The following is a 19,280-nucleotide window of genomic DNA, read 5'->3' as shown; positions in this document are numbered from 1 at the left end:
TTTGCCCGAATATCTATCTTCTAAAGCTGTAAATCACATGTAAAATATAATAGAATCTGAGTGGCATCCTTTAGGCAACTGCTGGATGAAGAAAAGAATGTGCTGATTTGATCTTAGTTAGAGGGTCAATCAAGAATAAACTGGGCTAAGCCATCTTTTAATAACGTTTGTTACCATCCTGGAACTAAAACTACATGAACATTTCCATTCTATTCTGCTACATGTAATTCCTGGAAATGGTCACACTTGGGCTTGCAGCTCACCTTTAATTTCCCAGGCTTGATAGTTATTCTAGCTTTTCAAGACAAACAAAATGTTCTGCTGTTGTGAAAAGAGGATGTGTTAACCATTTCATTAAATATGTACTGTTGAAAGAAGGGGAAGCTGAAAGTCCAAATTTGGCTTGGAAGTAGATTCAGAAAATGCTTTGAGTGTTCAAATAATTACTGCTTTTTATTTGGCAGAGTTTGAAGCTCTAGGGGAAATTTAGTATGAATTTCAATTCATCCAGTCTCTTGCATTGCTCAAAGTGAAGGTACCATTTGGTTGTACTGTGACATGTTTAATTACGCTGCAAGGTCCAGTTCTCTGAAATTACTCCAGTATAATTGGGATGTGTTTCCAGATGTCAGAGGAATGTCAGCCTAGTGGTGTTTTGGTCTGGAAGAGATGGCTTTCAGTTCTTTAGCTTCGTTTACTAGCTATCCTTTAATTCTCTGTCCTTCACAACCCTTACCTGTTAGTCTTCCTCTCAGAATAAATGTTGCTACTGGTGCTTTAGAGATGCAAAAATGCAGAGCTGGAAGAAGTGCATACCAGAGCAGTGAAGATCTACCATAGTTTACTTAAAAGGCCTAGGACATAGGTGGCATTTTAATGCAATACAGCTACTTTCCCTGTAAAACTTGTGATGGAAAAAGTCTATGCAAAAAGCTTTTAAAGAAGATTCAAAATGCCTCTTTTTTTTTTTTTTTTTTTAAATTGTGTATCGTCAACGTCCTCTCTGAGAGACTTGTGCTATGTTTTTAACAAATGGTCTCCTTCACTTCTGTGAGTCTAACAAATCCTGGAGCTGCACAGTAGGAGTCTGACAGACTGGAAGTTGCATTAAACAACTTTGGGTTTTTATTGAAAACTTTGTCCTTCGTTCAAAGGAAAGGTAATTATTCTGCCCTGGAATGATAGCAGCCCCTCCTTTATTGACAGAACACCATCTGGTTGTGATAAATTACATGGCCCTGGCAAGGCTGCAGCTTTGTGGTAGCAATGGATGACTTAGAGGCTCTATGTCCAGATTGATGGAAAATATATTTATTTTCCAATATGTCGTTTCCAATATGGAAATGACATACTTCCCTGTCATTGGTCACAAAGCTTTTGCTTCTTTTTATGTCTGTTAGATGTACCTCTAAAGGAAAATTTCAGAAAGCAAGATAGTGCATGGGATTTTTCAGGAGCTAATTCTTGCTGCAAGTTCAATTCCACTAATCTGTTGAGGGAGAGCTTGAAAAAGTGACGATAGAAATCTTGGGTATTTCAGGTGTAATTGGCACCATTTATTGTACTTTACCACCCAAGGACTGTTACTGTAGTTCTCACCTAGCAGCAAGAACAGTGCAGATTACTAAAGGGTTTTTCTCAAGGAGTGGTTGTACTTAAACTTGTTGGTTGCTGTAGCTTCAGGGAGGTAAGTTCCTTCTCTGAAAACTTGCCAGGTAGTCAGTTTGCATCTATAAGTAAAAGTTCAGAGTGGTGTTAGGTAGTTCGCTAGCTAATTGGTCCTTCTGGCAACTACTTCTTTTTCTTGCTGTCCCAGCCAAAGTATAATTAGGCAGGTTAGAAGAAGTAATAATATGATGCATTCAGGCTCAGTTCTGTGCTCTGACAAAAAAAACCATCTGAACCAATGATGATTGTTAAACAGAAATGTCTGCAAGAGTCTTGGAGGGGAGAGGCAGCTTTGGTTCTCATAATATCTAAATTATAACTCCACTCTAAGACAAGTTTAAATGCTTGCGAGTGGAACTCACTGAATGTGACTTACTATAGTGTCTGATTTGTTGAGAATGGCTGGTCTCCACTTCCAGATTTTCTTTTATTTCAGAACACGATTCTAAATTCTCTTGCCACACATTACTGCTTTTGCCTTAGAAATTTCCTCAATTTGTTGTTTTTATTTGCATTAAGAAAAATAATCACAGCAACACCACGATGACACCAAGTTCTTTTGATACCTTTTGTGAGGCTAATTGCTGCAGAGGGAAGTGTCATCAACTAACTCTGCAAAGCATTTTAGTCTTTCTTACTTGGGCAGAGGTAGCAGTAATACCACTTGTTACTAGTTCTTACTTTCCTACCACTTCTATTTTTAGAGCTGGAGTCCTTGCAGTTATATTTGCACAGTGTGGCATGAATAACATTTATCTTAGATTTAGATGTAAAGAGAAAACACTTTGAACCTGGCTTTGCTATGCTTGTTATTTCTGTGGCTAGGCAGTTTGGACATTCATGTGGGGATTGGCCACTGGTTAAAATAACTCTGAAGCCATGTTGAGTTGTTACTAAAATTCAGTCAAGCATTTTATGTATAATGAGCAAAGTCCCCTGGCAAGTTTGACTCACTCTTTGACTGCCAGGGTACATAAGAAGTGGATGTGTATTATTCTGGGTTTTGGCAGCTTGGGCCTTGACCTTTTGCGGGCAAAATACCTCAGCAGCTTCAAGCCATTTAGGCTAGATGCCTCATATCTATTATGTGCAGTATGTTGATGAGCAAAAGTTGCAAAGTGCTCATTATTATTAGTTTCTCAAACTGATAAACTTGAAATTTCATCCTCTATTGTGGGAGGCAGCTAAAAGTACAAAGCAGAACTGAATTAACATGGGTAACTTTAGCTGTTTTCTGCATCTAGTAAATGATAACTTTTTGATAATTTTAGGATTTATCAAAGAAGGAAGGAGTTTCTGAAAACTGAAACTGTGAGGGTGGTCAAACATTGGAACAGGCTGCCCATAGAGGTTGTGGAGTCTCCATCTGTAGAGACATTCAAAACCCAACTGGACACAGTTCTGGACAAGCTGCTCTAGCTGACCCTGCTTGAGCAGGCGGATTGGACTGGCTGATTTCAAGACATCTCTTCCATCCTAAAGGATTTTGTGAAAAGTGAAAGTGGTACCTCCCACAGTAGTAACACCCTATTTTTAGCATTTTGGGGCATTTTATATTTTTACACAGAGAATAATAAACCTGTAGAGCTTCCTTTACATTCCACAAATGCCTTTTCCAGTGCTGTTGGACCATAGGGAAAGGTGCAGAGTGGATGTTTCCAGAGTCATTGTCTGTGCAAGATGCATCCTAGAATGACCTCATTGCATTAACACTTCTTAATGATATAAATTCCTGCAGTTTCATAGCTGATTTATGTCTGTTTGCTTGTGCACGTTTCCAACCTGTGGTCAGGGAAGCTGACGTCCTCTGACGAGATTCCTTCTGATGGTCTTTGACAAGCCAATACAATGTGGCAGTAGCCATCCTACTAGACCTGGGCTGGTGAGGGCAATTCTGGCGCCTCGTTTCTTGGACAGACAGTAGATATATTAAGTACTCCCAGCTCTGATTGTGCAGAACTCAGGAGCTGTTCATCAAAGCATTGGGAACCTCTGGAGTTGAATGGTGCTCATGTCTAGAACACCTCTGTTACACTTAGAAAGGATGTGCTAATTGGTAAGCAGGCAACATTCAAGGGGATGTTCTTATCTTGCCAAGTAGGCTATTTTGTGCCACGTACAAGCTGTTACATGTCCCTAGCTCAGCAGTTCTGGAGTAGCTGTTTGGTTACTGTCTTTCAAATCTACCCATTGGCTGGATAGGTTTCTTGCATCTTCCCTGGCCACCTATGTCTTAGAGATGCCATTCTCTATATTCAGTCACCCGGTAGCCCTGAAGTACCAAAGCAGTCCAATAAAGGTGTTTCCCCTAGTAAAAAAGCTTCTTCTCTAAGGCAAGTTCCAATTTTCATTCCTACTATATTTATATGCCTCATCAGCACAACAGTTTCTCCTCCCTTCTATGAGGATTACTTTTCTGGTGATCTTCCTACAGAGGAATGACTGACAGCTTTTAGTAGTAGTTTCTTTCTTCCTGATGAAGTTTGACTTTCACCAAGTCAGGATATTATCTTCTTGCATTTTTGGTTTAAGCTTTGTACTTCAGGGCTGAAACTTTACTTCCCACTATGGAGAGCAATCAAGTCTTGTCCAAGGCTTCAGTTTATCAGTGGCTACAGTCCCTCCACAGACTATTGGGGTTGGTTACAGAAGATTCTTCTCTAGTAGTGGAAGCATACTCTGCTAAAATATTCTAACATAGCCTGAGCTAACTTAAAAATGTCTTTCAGACATCGGCAGGTCAATCATCTCATGTTTCAGTCACAGCTTCATCAAAATCTGTCACTGGTACAGTGTCTGGTAGTGATGCTACATTTGATAAAGCAGCCTTTCATTCACGTATGTTTTAAAGGCTTGGACCCACTGTTGGCTAATTGTAATGACAGGGAGTGCTTGGAGTCTTCTGTCCTGTGGATTTGTAGATGTACCCTTCTTAAGGAATGTAAATACTTGATGTGTTATTCTCATGCATAGTAACCTCCCTCTGAGTCCTTAGTAGCTTACTGAATTCTGTAGCTGAGACACTGTAAAGGACACATGTAAGGCAGAACATTAGCCTTGTTTCAGTCACACTGGGGAAGATGCAGGTTGCTACACAATTGTGCCAACTACAAAGGTAGAAAGTATAAAAGTTGATTACTGATGATGTATATGTACCCAGAAGATTAAATGTCCATGCGGACAAAATAATTAAAGAATTGAGTTATTAAGAAGTAATTTTCCTTCTTGTAACCTAAACAAGTTTCACCATGCAAAACCTTTTCAGCCACTCTTGCTCTGGACTGAACTCTAGCATATTAGGTACTTCCCACTGCCACCTCCATGGATAGGAGCTGTAGGGTAGTTTGGATATGCTTTTAACTACTGAGATAAATCATTCAACTATAAGCAGAAATGAGTAAGTAGCGGTGTGGTAGACAATCCTTAAGTTCTGAATTGCCTGGCTGGTATGTATGTGAATCCTGATCTGCCACGTGGTAGCTCAGTAAAAATTTATAGCTGGAGGTATGCCAGTATGTTACCTTTCTACTCCCAGAGCTCTGCTGTTAGCCATTGCTGCTTTGTGTTAGCTGTTCATTTGTACAAAAATGACACTGAGTCTAGGCAAAACAATATTTGTAATCTCACTTTAATGACTAAGGATTAATAATTTCTAAGTTTCAGCATTTATAAACATCTCTAATGGAATTTACTCATTTTATGTATTTGCAACTATTACTAAATGTTTGGTTTACGCTGGTTTTAGGAGTCAACATTGGCCAGATTTGAGGCAGGATGGTCCGTTAACCCGTCTTTTTTTCTGTGGCTGTGGCGTCAGTAGCATTGTACTTGTTTAGTCTCTGTCTCTTTAAAGCTTGAGTTTTCAGGATCTTATAAAAGGGATTTTGCTGTAGAAAATCTGTCTCCTGTACTTTGATAAACATTGGCTCAGTTTAAATCAATTGGTTTTAATACTGCTTTTACTAACTCCTTAAAATGTTTATTCATGCTGGTCTCCCTTACACATGTATCTTATTTCAAAGTCTCTCTGCTCACGTAATGAAGCCTGCTGTTTGAGGCAAAAGATGACTAATCAAATAATTATAATACTGTCATGGCTGTGCAGGGGTGAGTGGCCATTTTTAGCTAATTTATTACCATGTCATTTTGTAACATCTTTGTGTCACCAGAAAACCTTTGACATGAGCCAAGACTGTTGTGCTCACTGCTATATAGAGATCATGACTGCTCTAGAGAATTTACAGTTTAAATGATACACAGATCAGGGCAGCATGAAGAAATCAATCAGACTTACCCTGTTAATACAAATACTATTTTATTGGCTACAACAAGGTTGGGCAATACTACCACTGTGATGTTTGGAGTGCATGTGCAGCCTGAAGTTCTTTTGTGGTCGCCAACATAGGGTTTCTATTAATAGAATAATAAACTGTGGAACGTGTTATTTTGAACAATTAGTAAGATCTTCTGGGAAAGTGCCTCCATTGCGGCCTTTTAATATTTAAAGGGGGCTTATAAGAAAGGTGGGGACAAACTTTTTGGTAGGGCCTGTTGCGGTAGGGCAAGGGGTAACAGTTTCAAACTAAAAGAGGGTAGATTCAGACTAAATATGAGGAAGAAATTCTTTGCGATGAGGGTGGTGAAACACTGGACCAGGTTGCCCAGAGAGGTGGTGGATGCCCCATCCCTGGAAACATTCAAGGTCAGGTTGGACGGGGCTCTGAGCAACCTGATCTAGTTGAAGATGTCCCTGCCCACGGCAGGGGGGTTGGGCTAGATGACCTTTGAAGGTCCCTTCCAACCCAAACTATTCTATGATTACACACTTGACCAAAGTTCTTTTAAAACCTCTTTAAGTCAGTATATTTTAAATGGTAGTTCTTTAACAGATCATATCTTTCCAGTCACATCAAAAGACATGATCTCTTCATGTGAGAGCTGCCTCCTGTTATGATGAAGTTCATGGTGCAAACAGGCTGCCTTGGAGTTCTCTAAATGCAGCTGGTAGTTGCAAACAAAATCAGAAGGTGCAAATATAAAAATACTCCTGGGCTTTGGAATATGCCAAAGGCTTCAATCTCACCAGTATATATAAACTCAATGAGTACACAATACATGCACCCAGCTGTTTTTTGGCATGCCTTTAGACTCCACTGGAACTGTTTAGCTTGATAGCAAATGTAATGACAGATACTTAGCATTAGCATAAATTTTGTTTTTCAGAGACCTTTCAATGCCAAGAACATCAGCCATAATTTTTCTTTTCTCCTTTTTCCGTTTCTGAATTTCCTTGGCTTTAGCATTGCCAATTTTTTAAATAAAATTTAACTGTTTTCCTCTCTCCTTTAAAGCACTGAGCATTTTTACCATCACCTCTGCAGTGGCTCCATACTCAGTACCCATGTAATCCAGGCAAATCCCCTGCATACAGTCTTGTTAAAAAGCCATAGGCATGGGGTTAACTCAGAATGGTCATGAGCCAAGCCCTTCACTGCTTCTCCTGAAATAAATTGTTGCTAATGCTGCTGCCATATGGCAAACGAACATGAGCTCTCAGCGGTCTTTTGATTTCCTCGTTCGTGCTTTCAAGTGCACTGGCTCTTAAACTGGGCTTCTCCTCCCACATTATTTGTAGTTTATCTCCCGAGCGGTGAACTTGGGAAGCATGCAAGTGTGTCAGAAAAATAAGTAACTTGACTCAGCTGTCCAATTAGCGTTTCTTAGCGTCTCCTGGATGAATTAAGCATGGCTCTCCCGTGATGCAGTATAGGCTTTTTTTGGGGGGGAGAGCATCCTGAGAGCCGGTCACTGTTGCACAGAGGGAGTCTGCAGCCACCCTCGGGTACTGCAGAAGGCGGCTGCGGACTCCCTCTGTGCAGCAGTGGCCCCTAGTGGAAGATGCTCCGTCCTTCTGGTGACCCCAGACTCTAGACATAAAGCCTAAAGACTCTTCCCATAATGACTCTTCCCATTTCCAAGTTTGTTTTAAACCTGGATGCCCCTAGCAGCGCTGTGGAAAAACCTAATGAGTCGCTTCTCTCTTCTGACTGGTTTGCACTAGAGTTTGAGCTATTAAACAGTAATATAATAGCACTGAGTTAAGTAATTATTCTAATTACTTTTTTAAGCTTCTCATTGTTTTGACAGGTTCTCTTGGCATTTGCCTGTGTGAGCTGGTGCTTTATAATGTAAAACTGGGGGAATGTAGTATTCTGACCCATACATTTTAATATGTCTCTGAGCAATCTCAGGTTACATTGTATAACTGTATATAATACTTTTCTGAAGACCTGTAATGAAAATCTGCAGACGGCATCTGAAGGGAAGGATGTAAAATTCTTACTGCAAATATTGGCAGCAGTGCAGTGCTCACACGTGCAAACTTAGAAGAAGCAGATTGGTATCTGTGGAGCCACCTTATCCCTGGAACTTAAACAGTGAGATAGGAAAAGTATTCTGAAAGACAAGAAATCTGTATGTAATGTATAATAAAAATTTCCTTATTAGCTTTTATAGTATGATCTCTCAGAAGAAACCAGTGAAAACTTTGCTTTAAACCTCCCTCTCATTTTTGAGCTGTTGTAAATAACTTTTTTTTCCCTCCCCCCCGAGGCTGAAAGAATAGGTTGCTGTAGGAGGTGACCTTTCCATTATTGTGTAGGTGAGTGCTGCGTTTGGCAGGATTGTGCACATGAATTGGTCTTGATCCCCTTTTCTGCCTTGGGATGTGAGTTCATGTTATGAGTCTTCTTTCCAACAGATGAAGTTACAAGCCTCTTAAAATCAGCTCTGGCAGATATTACCATCCCAGGTCCTTAAACATCTATTACAGCATTTTTAACAACATCATGCTCTCCCTGTCTCTTAGTGCTACATTTCCTTAAAAGGTAAAAGTGTTGGCATTTAATCAATGTTGAACTAGTTTTCAGTTTACTTACTATAGCCCTTAAATAGGTACTACTTTGTTTCAAATCTGACCCTTGCTTCCAGTCAGATATTCTTAAGTTGTGCTTGTCCTTTCTACTACTTGGCAAATCTAAAAACATTATGCTATTTTTTTTCATTGTGGAAATGTTGTTAGAAGTCATGCTTGACTTGTGCTTTTGAGGAGAAGCCTTAAAGAGGGAATTTTCTATATCTTATATGAAAAACATGTTCATGGCAGTAAAAGAATAGTAGTGCTTTTATGCCTTCTCAGAAAAGGAATCGCCTGTTGTGGTTTTTTTTTTTAATGATGAGGTATTTACAAGTATAGTGTCCAGAAAACAACTTGACTTATTATGTTAACATTGCAAAAGATCTTCATAAGCCCTCAGGAGGCAACTTAAGTTTCTGAAAGCTTAGTGGAGAATCTGTTAAATCAGCAGAAGAATATTGAATTCCTGGTTGAGATTTTAAAAATGCTTGCTTCCAAAACAGAGTATGCTGAATTATGTCTTCCACTGAAACAGCCAACCAAAAGACAGAGATGTAGGAATAATAAACAGAATGGAAGTATAAGCCTTTGCAAAAACAAGGGGGTTTTAATGTGGAAAAATTTACAAGCTTGAATATATTATAGCATCACTCTGACTTGAAGAAACAAACTTCTAGAGAATGATATATGTAACCAAGTTTTCATCACCAGTTTACTTTGATTTAAACACTTCCAAATGTCTGAAAATGTAGGCTTTTTGAAGTAGAAATTAGCACTTATTTTCTTCTGTTTGGCCCATAGATAGCAAGGTATATGGAGAAAAAGCTCTATCCATGCTAATGAAATAGTGCTTTATCTTCACTGTCATTGATGCTGGTGCTCTCAGAAAAGCAACCATGGAATATTGCAGCCTGGTCCGTATCCTTTCCATGTAGGATGTATTTAGCCACCTTATCTTCTGTTTGGGGAGCAGGACAACACGATGGCATCACTTTGTTCTCTGTGCCTTCATAATGGATTGTGATTTCTTTCTCTTTTTTTCTGTTTTCAGTGATGGTTGGCTTTTAGTTACGTACATGTCTGGTAAAAATCTTAGTAAGCTTGTGTGGTCAAGGATTTCCATAAAATTGGGTTGTAGGTTGGTCGTGTCATTTGGGAACGATGGTGGGTGCTACAGAACATGCCCTTTCCACAAGCTCTTTTTATTCCACAAAAGAATATGGAGGCTCAGTTGTTACTTAAGTAGCTGGCAACAGTCAGTAAACGTTACTGCTCAGGTTATAAAATGCCTTTCAGCATTGTTTCATGAAAAAGTAGGTTGAGATCTGCTGCTTTGATGTCCCTTCACACATATGCACGCACATATACACGCACACAGAGCTACCATAATCTGCACGAGCAGTTAGTTGACCAAGTACCTTCTTTTAGTTAGCTTGATTTTTATTTTTACTTTTTCTTCTAAGAAAGACCAACAAATTAACTTGTTTAGTCTTGGGGAAAGCATTTGTACAAGGGGGGGGAAAGGTTTATTAGATTCCCTAGATTGTGGCTGTCAGGAGAGGAGAGGGCAAGAAACCTGCCCAGGTAAGCAGTCCTACAAAATTGATAGCCCTCCTAGCAAAGGTATTCCTGCTGAGGTCATGCTAACATCAGTAAAGCTGTGGTATTTGTCAGGGTAAACTTACTGCCAGATAAATCCCTTCCTTGACTGAAATAAGCTATACAAAGAGAAATGATTCTGCCACAAATTAGGGATGGCACATCTGTCAGTAGGTGATATAGATACATACTGAGTCTTATCAGAGGCAGTGTGCTACTATCAGAGTACATCTTCACAAGTTCTCACAGAATTCTTAGAAATCTCTGCTAGTAAATCTTTTAATTTCATTGATCACATAATGAAAACTGGAACTGAGGGCATTCCATTATGTTACAGCATGAGCTGTTATTGAGAGACTGAGTAGTTGGGGCAATAAATACATATCACAAGTGGAATGATTCTGCATGTACCGAATAGCAATCTATTCGTATTAAGAGTTTTCTTTTATTCTAAATTTTTCGTTTAATCATTAGAACCAAAGAAGTTAGCCTTCAACTGGAATGTAAGATAAAGGCATGAAATTGCTCAGTTTAGCCTCGTTGTCCATGTTGGCAACAAAAAAAAACCCATTAAATTAAGACTGCAAGATTAAAACTGTAATGTGTCGAACAGCTACAAGATTAGTTAATGAAAGACTATATAGTAACTTCATCATAGCTATCTAATGTGAACTGGTATTTGTTGACCAACGAGCTGTTTTGCAGCTTGTGCATACAGTTAACAGTTTCACTGCTCAGGAACCATTTTTAAAGATGTGTCCTACTTATGTTGCTTTGAAGTTTTAATTAATTCTTATAAAGAAATGTAAACATATAGCTTCCTTTGTATTGCGTCAAGTATCTTTGTTTTAGATCCAGGTGACAGTGATCCCTAGTGTGACAAGCAGATAAAATCCTGCTTGTGTTGTTTTGCCTATCTGAAGTTGGTTTGCCCCTCTGGAGTTCAGTGTCAGTCGGTAGTCTGTTGGTGTATAATGCGACATGCCTTTTATTTCTCAAGAAGCCTGGCTGATGAAGTGTTGCATTGTTCAGAAGGACAGATTTGTGATCGCTCTCCAATCACTGTCTAGAGATCACAAGAGGGGGGAAAAACAAACATATCCTGGTTGAACTAAATTTTCTTTTGGGTCCAATACCATCTATGATAGCTTATTCATCAGCCTTAATAGATGACAGGAACGCTACAAATATTAGATCTTTGTGGCAGAATAACTACCACAAATTCTAGGGCTTCTTTGTTCTTCGTAGAGATGATTTTTTTAATGTGGAATGGAGAAGTTACACAGATCTCAGCTCTGAGAAGTGTCTGTTTTTCTATTTTTATTTTTTTTCAAAGACTAAGTTCATCCTGATCTTGCAAAAATTTTCAATTGCTGAGCAATTGCTGTGTATTTATTAAACTGCCTTTTGCAAATAAGGGTTGTCTGAGAATCCTTGCAGTATTTGCACTGTTAGTTTAAGCATGAACTTCTATGATGTAAAGAGCAGCGAGGCTAAATACAAGTGAGTTTCTCTGTTTATGTGCCTCATTGATAAACCCATTGTGAGAGGAGTTTAGATTTGGTGTGGTGGAAGGTGCAACCCCCTTTTTATCCTGCAGATAACTATGGTAAGTATCAACTTAATTTCTGCTTTGAGAAGAAATTTGCTTAAATATCTCCTAGATAATGTGTTCACTATAATTTCGGTCTTTCTGAGCAATATGACCTCTAAAGCAGAGGCCTTCACAAGTGATGAAGTATCATTCTTTTAGCCTGTGGGAATCTGTCCTGGCAGAGATACTAATTTACTTTCCACCAGGGTTGCGGGTAATAGGCGTCTCATGTGCCTTTAGATTCATAATGGAGTGCTTTCTCTAGGGTGTTGGAATTTTTTTTTCAGGGAGATGCTAGCTGCATTTTTTAAAGAATGTTGCTTGCCTTATATATTTGTAAGACTTGATATGCCATATGGTAAAATGTCAGAAAAGAGAAATACTCTCCCTCAGCAAAATCTAGAAACACCATCTTTTGAAGCTTGTTTAGAAGTGGGCAAAAGTTTGCTGTTCATATTGGAAGGTATGTGCTAAGTACTGGAAGAATGGTAAAAATACTACAGTCAATCAGCCGTTACTTACTGTATAGGTTCAGCTGGTGGTACTGAACCCTTCTGCAGAAACTCTAAAGCCTGATTTGTCTGTTCTGTTAAGTCTAGACTTAAGTTGCTTAGGGTTTATAAATGTAAAGGCATATTTCTGGCATTCTTGGCTGTGTAGAGTAGGTAACAACCATGATGTTACGGGCAATGCCTTAGAGCAAAGGTTTGAGAGGAGCTCTGAGTGACTTCCTCAGCAAAGCTGCTGCTGATCTGGGAGTTCACGCTTGGTTATTAGCACCTGGGGTAGGAGGGCTGCAACTCTGTACCATGTATTCTGCACTTAAGGTGTACAGTAAAACAAATGTCTGTATGAAAATGAGCAATGCCAATTTAAAGTGCCTGCCTGTTATCTTGGACTGGTATAAGGTTATGTCAAGTAAAAGCACCTTCCTCTTCTCAAACTGTCAGCTATAAATATTCAGCCCATCTTAGCTATCCAAGCAGAGGCAATTGTTGCATTTCTTTTCTCTGTTCTTTTTTCTTTCTCTGCTGAGTCTGCACTGCTATAGCTGTGAGTTGAGGGTGGTAAAGAGAGTGTTTCTCTCCTTTAGGTGGCATGTGACCTTTACTTCTGATACAATGGCAGCGTGTTCTTTAGGGGATACATGTGGGCTTTAGACTAAATGATGCCCAGGCTGCTACAAGCAAGGAAGTGTTTTACTAAATTGCAAGAGCAATCTTATGACTGCAGTAAACTTGCAAAAGGGTATAAAAGCAAAGGAGAAGTTATTAGTTAATCCTCTAATTCCAGCGTAGGTCTGTCAGTAGCTAGTTTAAGCCATTTACAGGACCCATAAGGGACTTCAGTTGCTCTGATGAGGGGTTCTAGTTTTCTAGACTTTTGAAGAACTCGGCTCCAGTAATCCTCCCTTTCCTTCCCCCTTTCCTTCCCTCCCTGAAGGTCATCACATTCCAGTTTCCTAGATGAAAGGATGTTACCAGAATCATTGCACAACTCCTGTGCGAGAACAATTGGCAGGGTGGTGTCTGAGCCGACCTTTTTTGCGTGATCTTAAAAAGGAAGCTGCATACTGCCAAGAAAGCCAGCTGCTGGAGGACTGCTGCAGTCCTGGCAGTCTTTCTAGGCCTACAGTTGAGCAGATGTGGACAGAGCTCTGAGCTTCAGAAGATGTTTGGGCTGGGAAGGGATTTTGAGGTCCTGTCTGAATGCTCAAGCATTGTTCGGGTACAAGTGGGATTAGTAGTGGTACCTAGTCACTGCTGTCTGCAGGCACTGCTTGGTTTGTCTTTGTGGTCCCAGAAAACATGGTAAAACTGTAGTAGCAGTTAACAGCCTGCTACGCTAGTGTGTACCAGTGGGGCTGAACCAGCAAATGTTACTAGAGCTGAACACTGGGTGTATGCTTGTTGCATAATATTGCAAACCCTATTCAATTAGCATGTGGCATCACTCTTCAAGTGCAGGATTTTGTAGTGGAATAGGAGACTAAATATGTTGAAGTGCAGAGGAGAGTAGTTGCACAGGATGCGGGGAGAAAGGAAAGTGGAGGAAAAGGAACCTGCACCCAGTTCTTGTTCGATTCTCGGTGCTTTGCTTCACCACGACTACAGTTCTCTTCAGAAGATGGTAATGACACGTGGCGGTTAGTGAGAAGACACCACTGAATAAGTTTTCAAGTTCTTGGTAATATTGTTGTAGTGATGGTGATCAGTTTTTTAGAGAGGTAATAATTTCATTAAATTGACTGATGGTTCTGGAGCGAAGTAAAAGCTGACCGACTTTTGCAAAGAAGGCAGCAAGCGTCTTCTAAATTTGTCAGTTGCTGTAGTAGGTGATTATGTCTCTGTAGAGAACTGAAAGACTTCTGCATGAAACTTGTTTACATCTCAAAGCAGTCTTCAATCTGTAAGGACAAATCTAGAATCATAAACTGGTTTTATGGGAAAGAGTTTAAGGAAGACTGTGAAGTGGTTGCCAACTACAAATTAAGGTTGCTCTTTAATCTTTAGCCTGGAAGGCTCCCAACAACTTGGAAAAGGGTGTGAATGTGTAGAGGGAAAAACTGTAAAGGTGCTGAAGTTCCTTCTGCTTGAAGCACTGTAAACTTCGTCCTTTATGGGAGCATGGAGAGAATGTATGGGAGAAGCTGCATTCCTGGTCGTGGGAGAGGGACTGATCGCAGCAGTTGTATCCAGCTGTGTACGTTACCTTACTGCTCTCACAGTGGTGAAATCTCATGTGTATTTTGATGGGATTGTACATCACTGACTTGAAATGTTGTCAGAAGTTGTGCATTTCTGTATAGGAGACATGCGGATCCAGCTTTCTCAGAAAGTACCGTAGTAGCTTTTTTCTGCATGTAGATTGTTCTGGACACTTGTGTTTTTATTGGTTGTCTCAATGTTAGAAATGCAAGTAGTGGCTTTTGGCCCACTATCTGTAGTATGTTGTAGTAGGCCTGTTTCTTTTTATTTTGTTGGGGTTTTTTTTTTTCAACTTCACTTTGCAGTCTGGGGTATTTAAAGTAACCAATAATTGGTCTGAAAACATGAGAGAGCTGGGTCTCCACTAGAGGATCTGATCTGATGTGAGCCAATTAAAAAATAAGTTTCATAAGCACAAGATGTCTTTGTGTTTTACTGAAATCTTATTGCTGTTTGGGGAAGAGGAATTAAGCTTCTGCAGAAACTCTGGGGGAGAAAAGATTAAGAAATAATGCTGTTAATGGAGGAGAAGAGGTGTCTTAAATGGTAGTGAATGCTGTTAAAAATACCAGCTCCTACCCACTAATGATAGGCCAAGTTTTGTAAACTTAACAGGTTTCATTCTTTTTCCTCATGCTTTGCCTTTGATGGGATTTTGCCTTTGATTGCATGGTTGTGGGTGGAATGTCTGATACTCTTGGCTACAAAAACTATATAGGTTCTTAAAATTACACTTGTTCTGGCCTGCAGCAGAGCTATGTGGGTGTTGGATGTTTCTTTGAGACCTGGCATTCCTTTTGGTAATCACCTTATGTTATCTACAACTTTAAAGGAAGACGATTAATATCTAGCAGCCAACTTCACTATGTGGCATAGATCCGCACTGCTGTAGATTTAATGCTTCTATATATGAACCACCCATCTGGTGAAGGCAGTGTTTGGATAATCAATTATCCAGAAATATACTCTGTGGACCAGAGACGAGTAATTGTAAATGTTACTTATTATAGTCTCATCAATGGCATAGTGCTTAATCTCTTAAGCACATTAGAGTATTAGTTGATCAGAAATGCATTATCATCTGCTTAGGTGAGATGATGTGGATCTCTTTCTGGGCAATACAGAAACGTAGTACACTGTGCTAGGCTAGAATTTAATTAATTGATAAATAGGTTGTCCTATGCATTTCTGAATAGCTGGAATATTTAAATTATACTAGCTGTCCAGTGTCCTGTGTGCTAGTTTTAACAAATGTAAAAAAAAAATCCATACAGAATTGGCCGAATACATGATAAATTGGCTGCTGCTGCTTATGCGAAGTGAGCTGGATTATGAGAAGTAATTGGTTTAATTTAAACCCAGCTCATTTTAACTGAAAAAGGTTAGGGAGCAGCCACATGATCAGTTCAGCAAGCAGATCTAAGGAGGAAAGTAGTAATTTCCATTAATACAGACAAGCAGGATAAAACACGGCGAACAGCCCCAGCTGATTCAATAGGTTTCCATTAATTATTCAAAGTGTAAGCAAATTCTTCTTCAAGATGCAGTTACCACTGAATTTTGAGCAAATTTTTGATCTTGTTTAAAAGCAGGTAACTGCCTTGTTTTGCCTCTTGATTAAAAACCTGATATGGAAAAACTAAGCAGTGCTTGGACTTGATGGTTGTGCCTGTCTTAGTCCATTCAGCTACAGCGTTATCAGAAAATGAGTGATTAATCTTGATTACATGAGGGAGAAGAAACTGCAAATTCTAGTTTGCATTTAATTTTAACACCTCCATAAGCACAAGTGGTACATTCATAGTTTGTACTTTAGCTAGAGGTCTTGTGTTGCAGTCACACATGTAACTTACAACTATTGTGCTCGCGGTCTTATCTTAATTTCTTTTCTAGGGAAAGCGCGTGTGCAGCAGCTAGCAGAGAACACGAGATATTTCAGGAGACGACTGAAAGAGATGGGCTTCATCATCTATGGAAATGAAGATTCCCCTGTTGTGCCTCTGATGCTGTACATGCCAGCAAAAATTGGGTAGGTTTAACAGGATAACTTCTCATCCATCTTCTTTAAAGCTAGGATAGTACAAGAATATTAAGACTTCTCTAAATATAAGAAAGGACTGGTTTGATTTTTGCTTTTATGATCATTACTGAGTCTTATAAAACATGGAAACTTCCTATAAGTGATCTTGAGAAAATCGAGGCTTGTAGCTCGATTGTGCAGCAAGAAAGCACTTCAGGGAAGCAATTTTACCCCTACATGCCATGTTTTAAAAGTTGGGGTTTTTTTTTTTCATTTTATTTATATGTAGAATATATGTATGTGCTAAAGAGAAGCTGAAATTGAATGGAAATTAACATTAAAAGTCATTGGATGAATCTTTCAACCAGCTCCTGGATCAGAAGCAGCCAACATTTCCACAGATGAACTCTGAAAATTAAAAAAAATAAAAAGCAGGGGGGGCGCGACATGATGGGACACAACAAACTGTATTTGATGAATCCCAAGTTTTTTAAGAGGTCTGGATTTAATAGCTCAGGTATTGTTATTGTAAATACTAATAGAACTGTAACACATAGCTTTATAAATGCTTATGGACTTGTGGGCCACTGTGTGGATAATTAAGGCTAAAATTCTGCAAGCAGGATATAATGTATATATTAAAAATTTTTGCAACATAAACAACAGCCTGATTCCAAGGACAACTTGGCTTTGATAGCTGCTTTTCAGTATCCATGTATAATGCAGTGCTCAACCAACACTTTCAAATTTGGAAAGCATAGCTTCATTTTAAGTCATACCAAACATCTCTAGTGCTCTTCTAGTTCAGTTAGGCTTCAGTCTGGCTAAGCACTGTGGTTCTGTGAGGGAGCAAACATCTTACAGCTCTCTGCATGAAACTAGATACAGTCTTCCTCCGCCCTTCTCAGTATAACCAAATTTAAAAGGCCTGTAACCTTTGAGTGCTGTAGAGCCTGCAGTGTGCGCCATCCAGCACACAGAGGCATACTGTTTCTACTGCCCAGCTGCTCTACCAGTCGGTACAATCTTTTCCCTGGAAATGTTCATGGAAATGTTTATTAGCTGAGCAGTTGGGCCAGTAACTTACTTAAAAATGAGCAAGAACACAGAGGTCTGAGAGTTGGCCCTTAGGATCTAGATCGGGTCTACTTCATCCTTTCTTTGTCTCTTGTAGTCTGTTTTATAATAGTTTGAGTACTAAATGGCTACAAAATGAAGTGTATCAGGATGCACCTATTTATAAAGAAAATAGTTGTAGCAGAAGTAAAAGGCAGAAAATTTTAAAACATAGTAAAAGGATGTTATTTTTATACATCCTTATGAGCCTCTTAAGTTCATTGCTACTTCTCAAGACAAGGTCAGTTCAAAAAGGATTAACCATTTCCTATGGCTGGTAGAAACGCCCACAATTGCACTGCAATTACCAAAAAAATCTAGATCTTTGTGCCTCTCATCGCATAAGTCACAGCCACTAATTTCTTTAATCCCCATAAGAATTTGCTTTGTTGAAGATACTGTGTGACAGTTGTATGACGTTTTTGCACCTTTCTTAAAAATATTCGGTATCAGTGTAGATGATCTCAATTTACTGTGGCAATTCAGTGGTTCCCATGATAGGCACTTAAAAAGTGGTACATTCTGTGACACTATAATGTACTTTAATTGAATTAAATTGGTGAAAACAAACCATCTTGAAATGCAGAAGCATTTGCTTTGGGGGATTGCAGCATGGGGGATTCCTTGTACAGCCAAACTTCTGAGCTAAAATCCCTGTTTCCTATCGGAAAGATTTCCAAGCTTAGGTTACAAATCCATTTAGAAACAGCCTGCTAAAAGACTAGCCTCCGCTGCATATAATCTTTCAGCTTTGTTAGAACTTAATACAGTGAAACCTTTTGAGGAGGACCACCTTGGGATTGAATTAAAAAAAGGCTTTTGTGAACAGGCGTTCTGCCTCTGAAAGAAAGCACTGGAATCTCCAAATTGTGGTCTTACAGGCTTGCTTCAACAAAGGCCTGTATGGATTAACATACTGAGACCTTCGTGGTGCTGCTGCTGCTTTGACTCCACTGGTATCATTCTGATGATCTTTGTTGTTCTCTCTGGCAGTGCGTTTGGGCGTGAGATGCTGAAGCGGAACATTGGAGTTGTGGTTGTGGGCTTCCCTGCCACCCCCATCATCGAATCCAGAGCCAGATTCTGTTTGTCTGCAGCTCATACCAAAGAGATGCTTGATACGGTAAGTGTCTCATCTTGTCTTCCTTTTGCTCATGCCTTCTATAAACAGATACAACAATTGTCTAATTTTTGTAGGCTGGTTCAATATTTGGTACACAAACTAGTTGAACCTAATGTTCAAAGCCTTGTGTAGTAGAGCTGGCAATGACTCTCTCTCTCTCTTTCCTTGCTTCAACAATGCAGAATGGCTGCCTACAGTAAATCTCAGGGACTTTCTTTTCCTATTTTAAATGATGTGAGAAAGAGTGTCTCATTCCTTTGAGACAATGCTTTTTCCCCTTTTAAGAGGCTCTACCTTCCACTGAATCTTTTGGAAGGAAAAAATTCTGCTTCTTCTGACCCTAGATGCAGAAGGTAAGGAATAAAAAGCCTGAGAACCTCCAAAACTTCTATATTCTTTTCAAAAGCAAGTGCAAACCTCAGCACATGATTACTAGTGAGAATTTTTATTCCAAAGATTACTATTCCAGTTCTTGTTTACAGCTTCAAAGCACTATATCTTAAATGATCGTGTCCTAAATGAGTCTGTGCCACATG

General features: G+C 39.4%; 1 protein-coding gene across 1 annotated transcript in view; it reads left to right on the top strand.

Annotated features, from left to right (window-relative positions):
- SPTLC2 (serine palmitoyltransferase long chain base subunit 2) overlaps positions 1 to 19,280 on the top strand; it is an 88,367-nt gene that overhangs the window by 58,208 nt on the left and 10,879 nt on the right. The window contains exons 10-11 of the mRNA XM_076345187.1: positions 16,379 to 16,514; positions 18,615 to 18,744. Coding sequence (XP_076201302.1) covers positions 16,379 to 16,514; positions 18,615 to 18,744 — 266 coding nt within the window. The remainder of the gene's footprint in view (positions 1 to 16,378; positions 16,515 to 18,614; positions 18,745 to 19,280) is intronic.

The sequence above is a fragment of the Aptenodytes patagonicus genome, chromosome 7 (genome assembly GCF_965638725.1).
Source record: "Aptenodytes patagonicus chromosome 7, bAptPat1.pri.cur, whole genome shotgun sequence".
In the NCBI taxonomy this organism is placed as follows: domain Eukaryota; kingdom Metazoa; phylum Chordata; class Aves; order Sphenisciformes; family Spheniscidae; genus Aptenodytes; species Aptenodytes patagonicus.
This window is presented reverse-complemented; position numbering and strand designations above follow the sequence as displayed.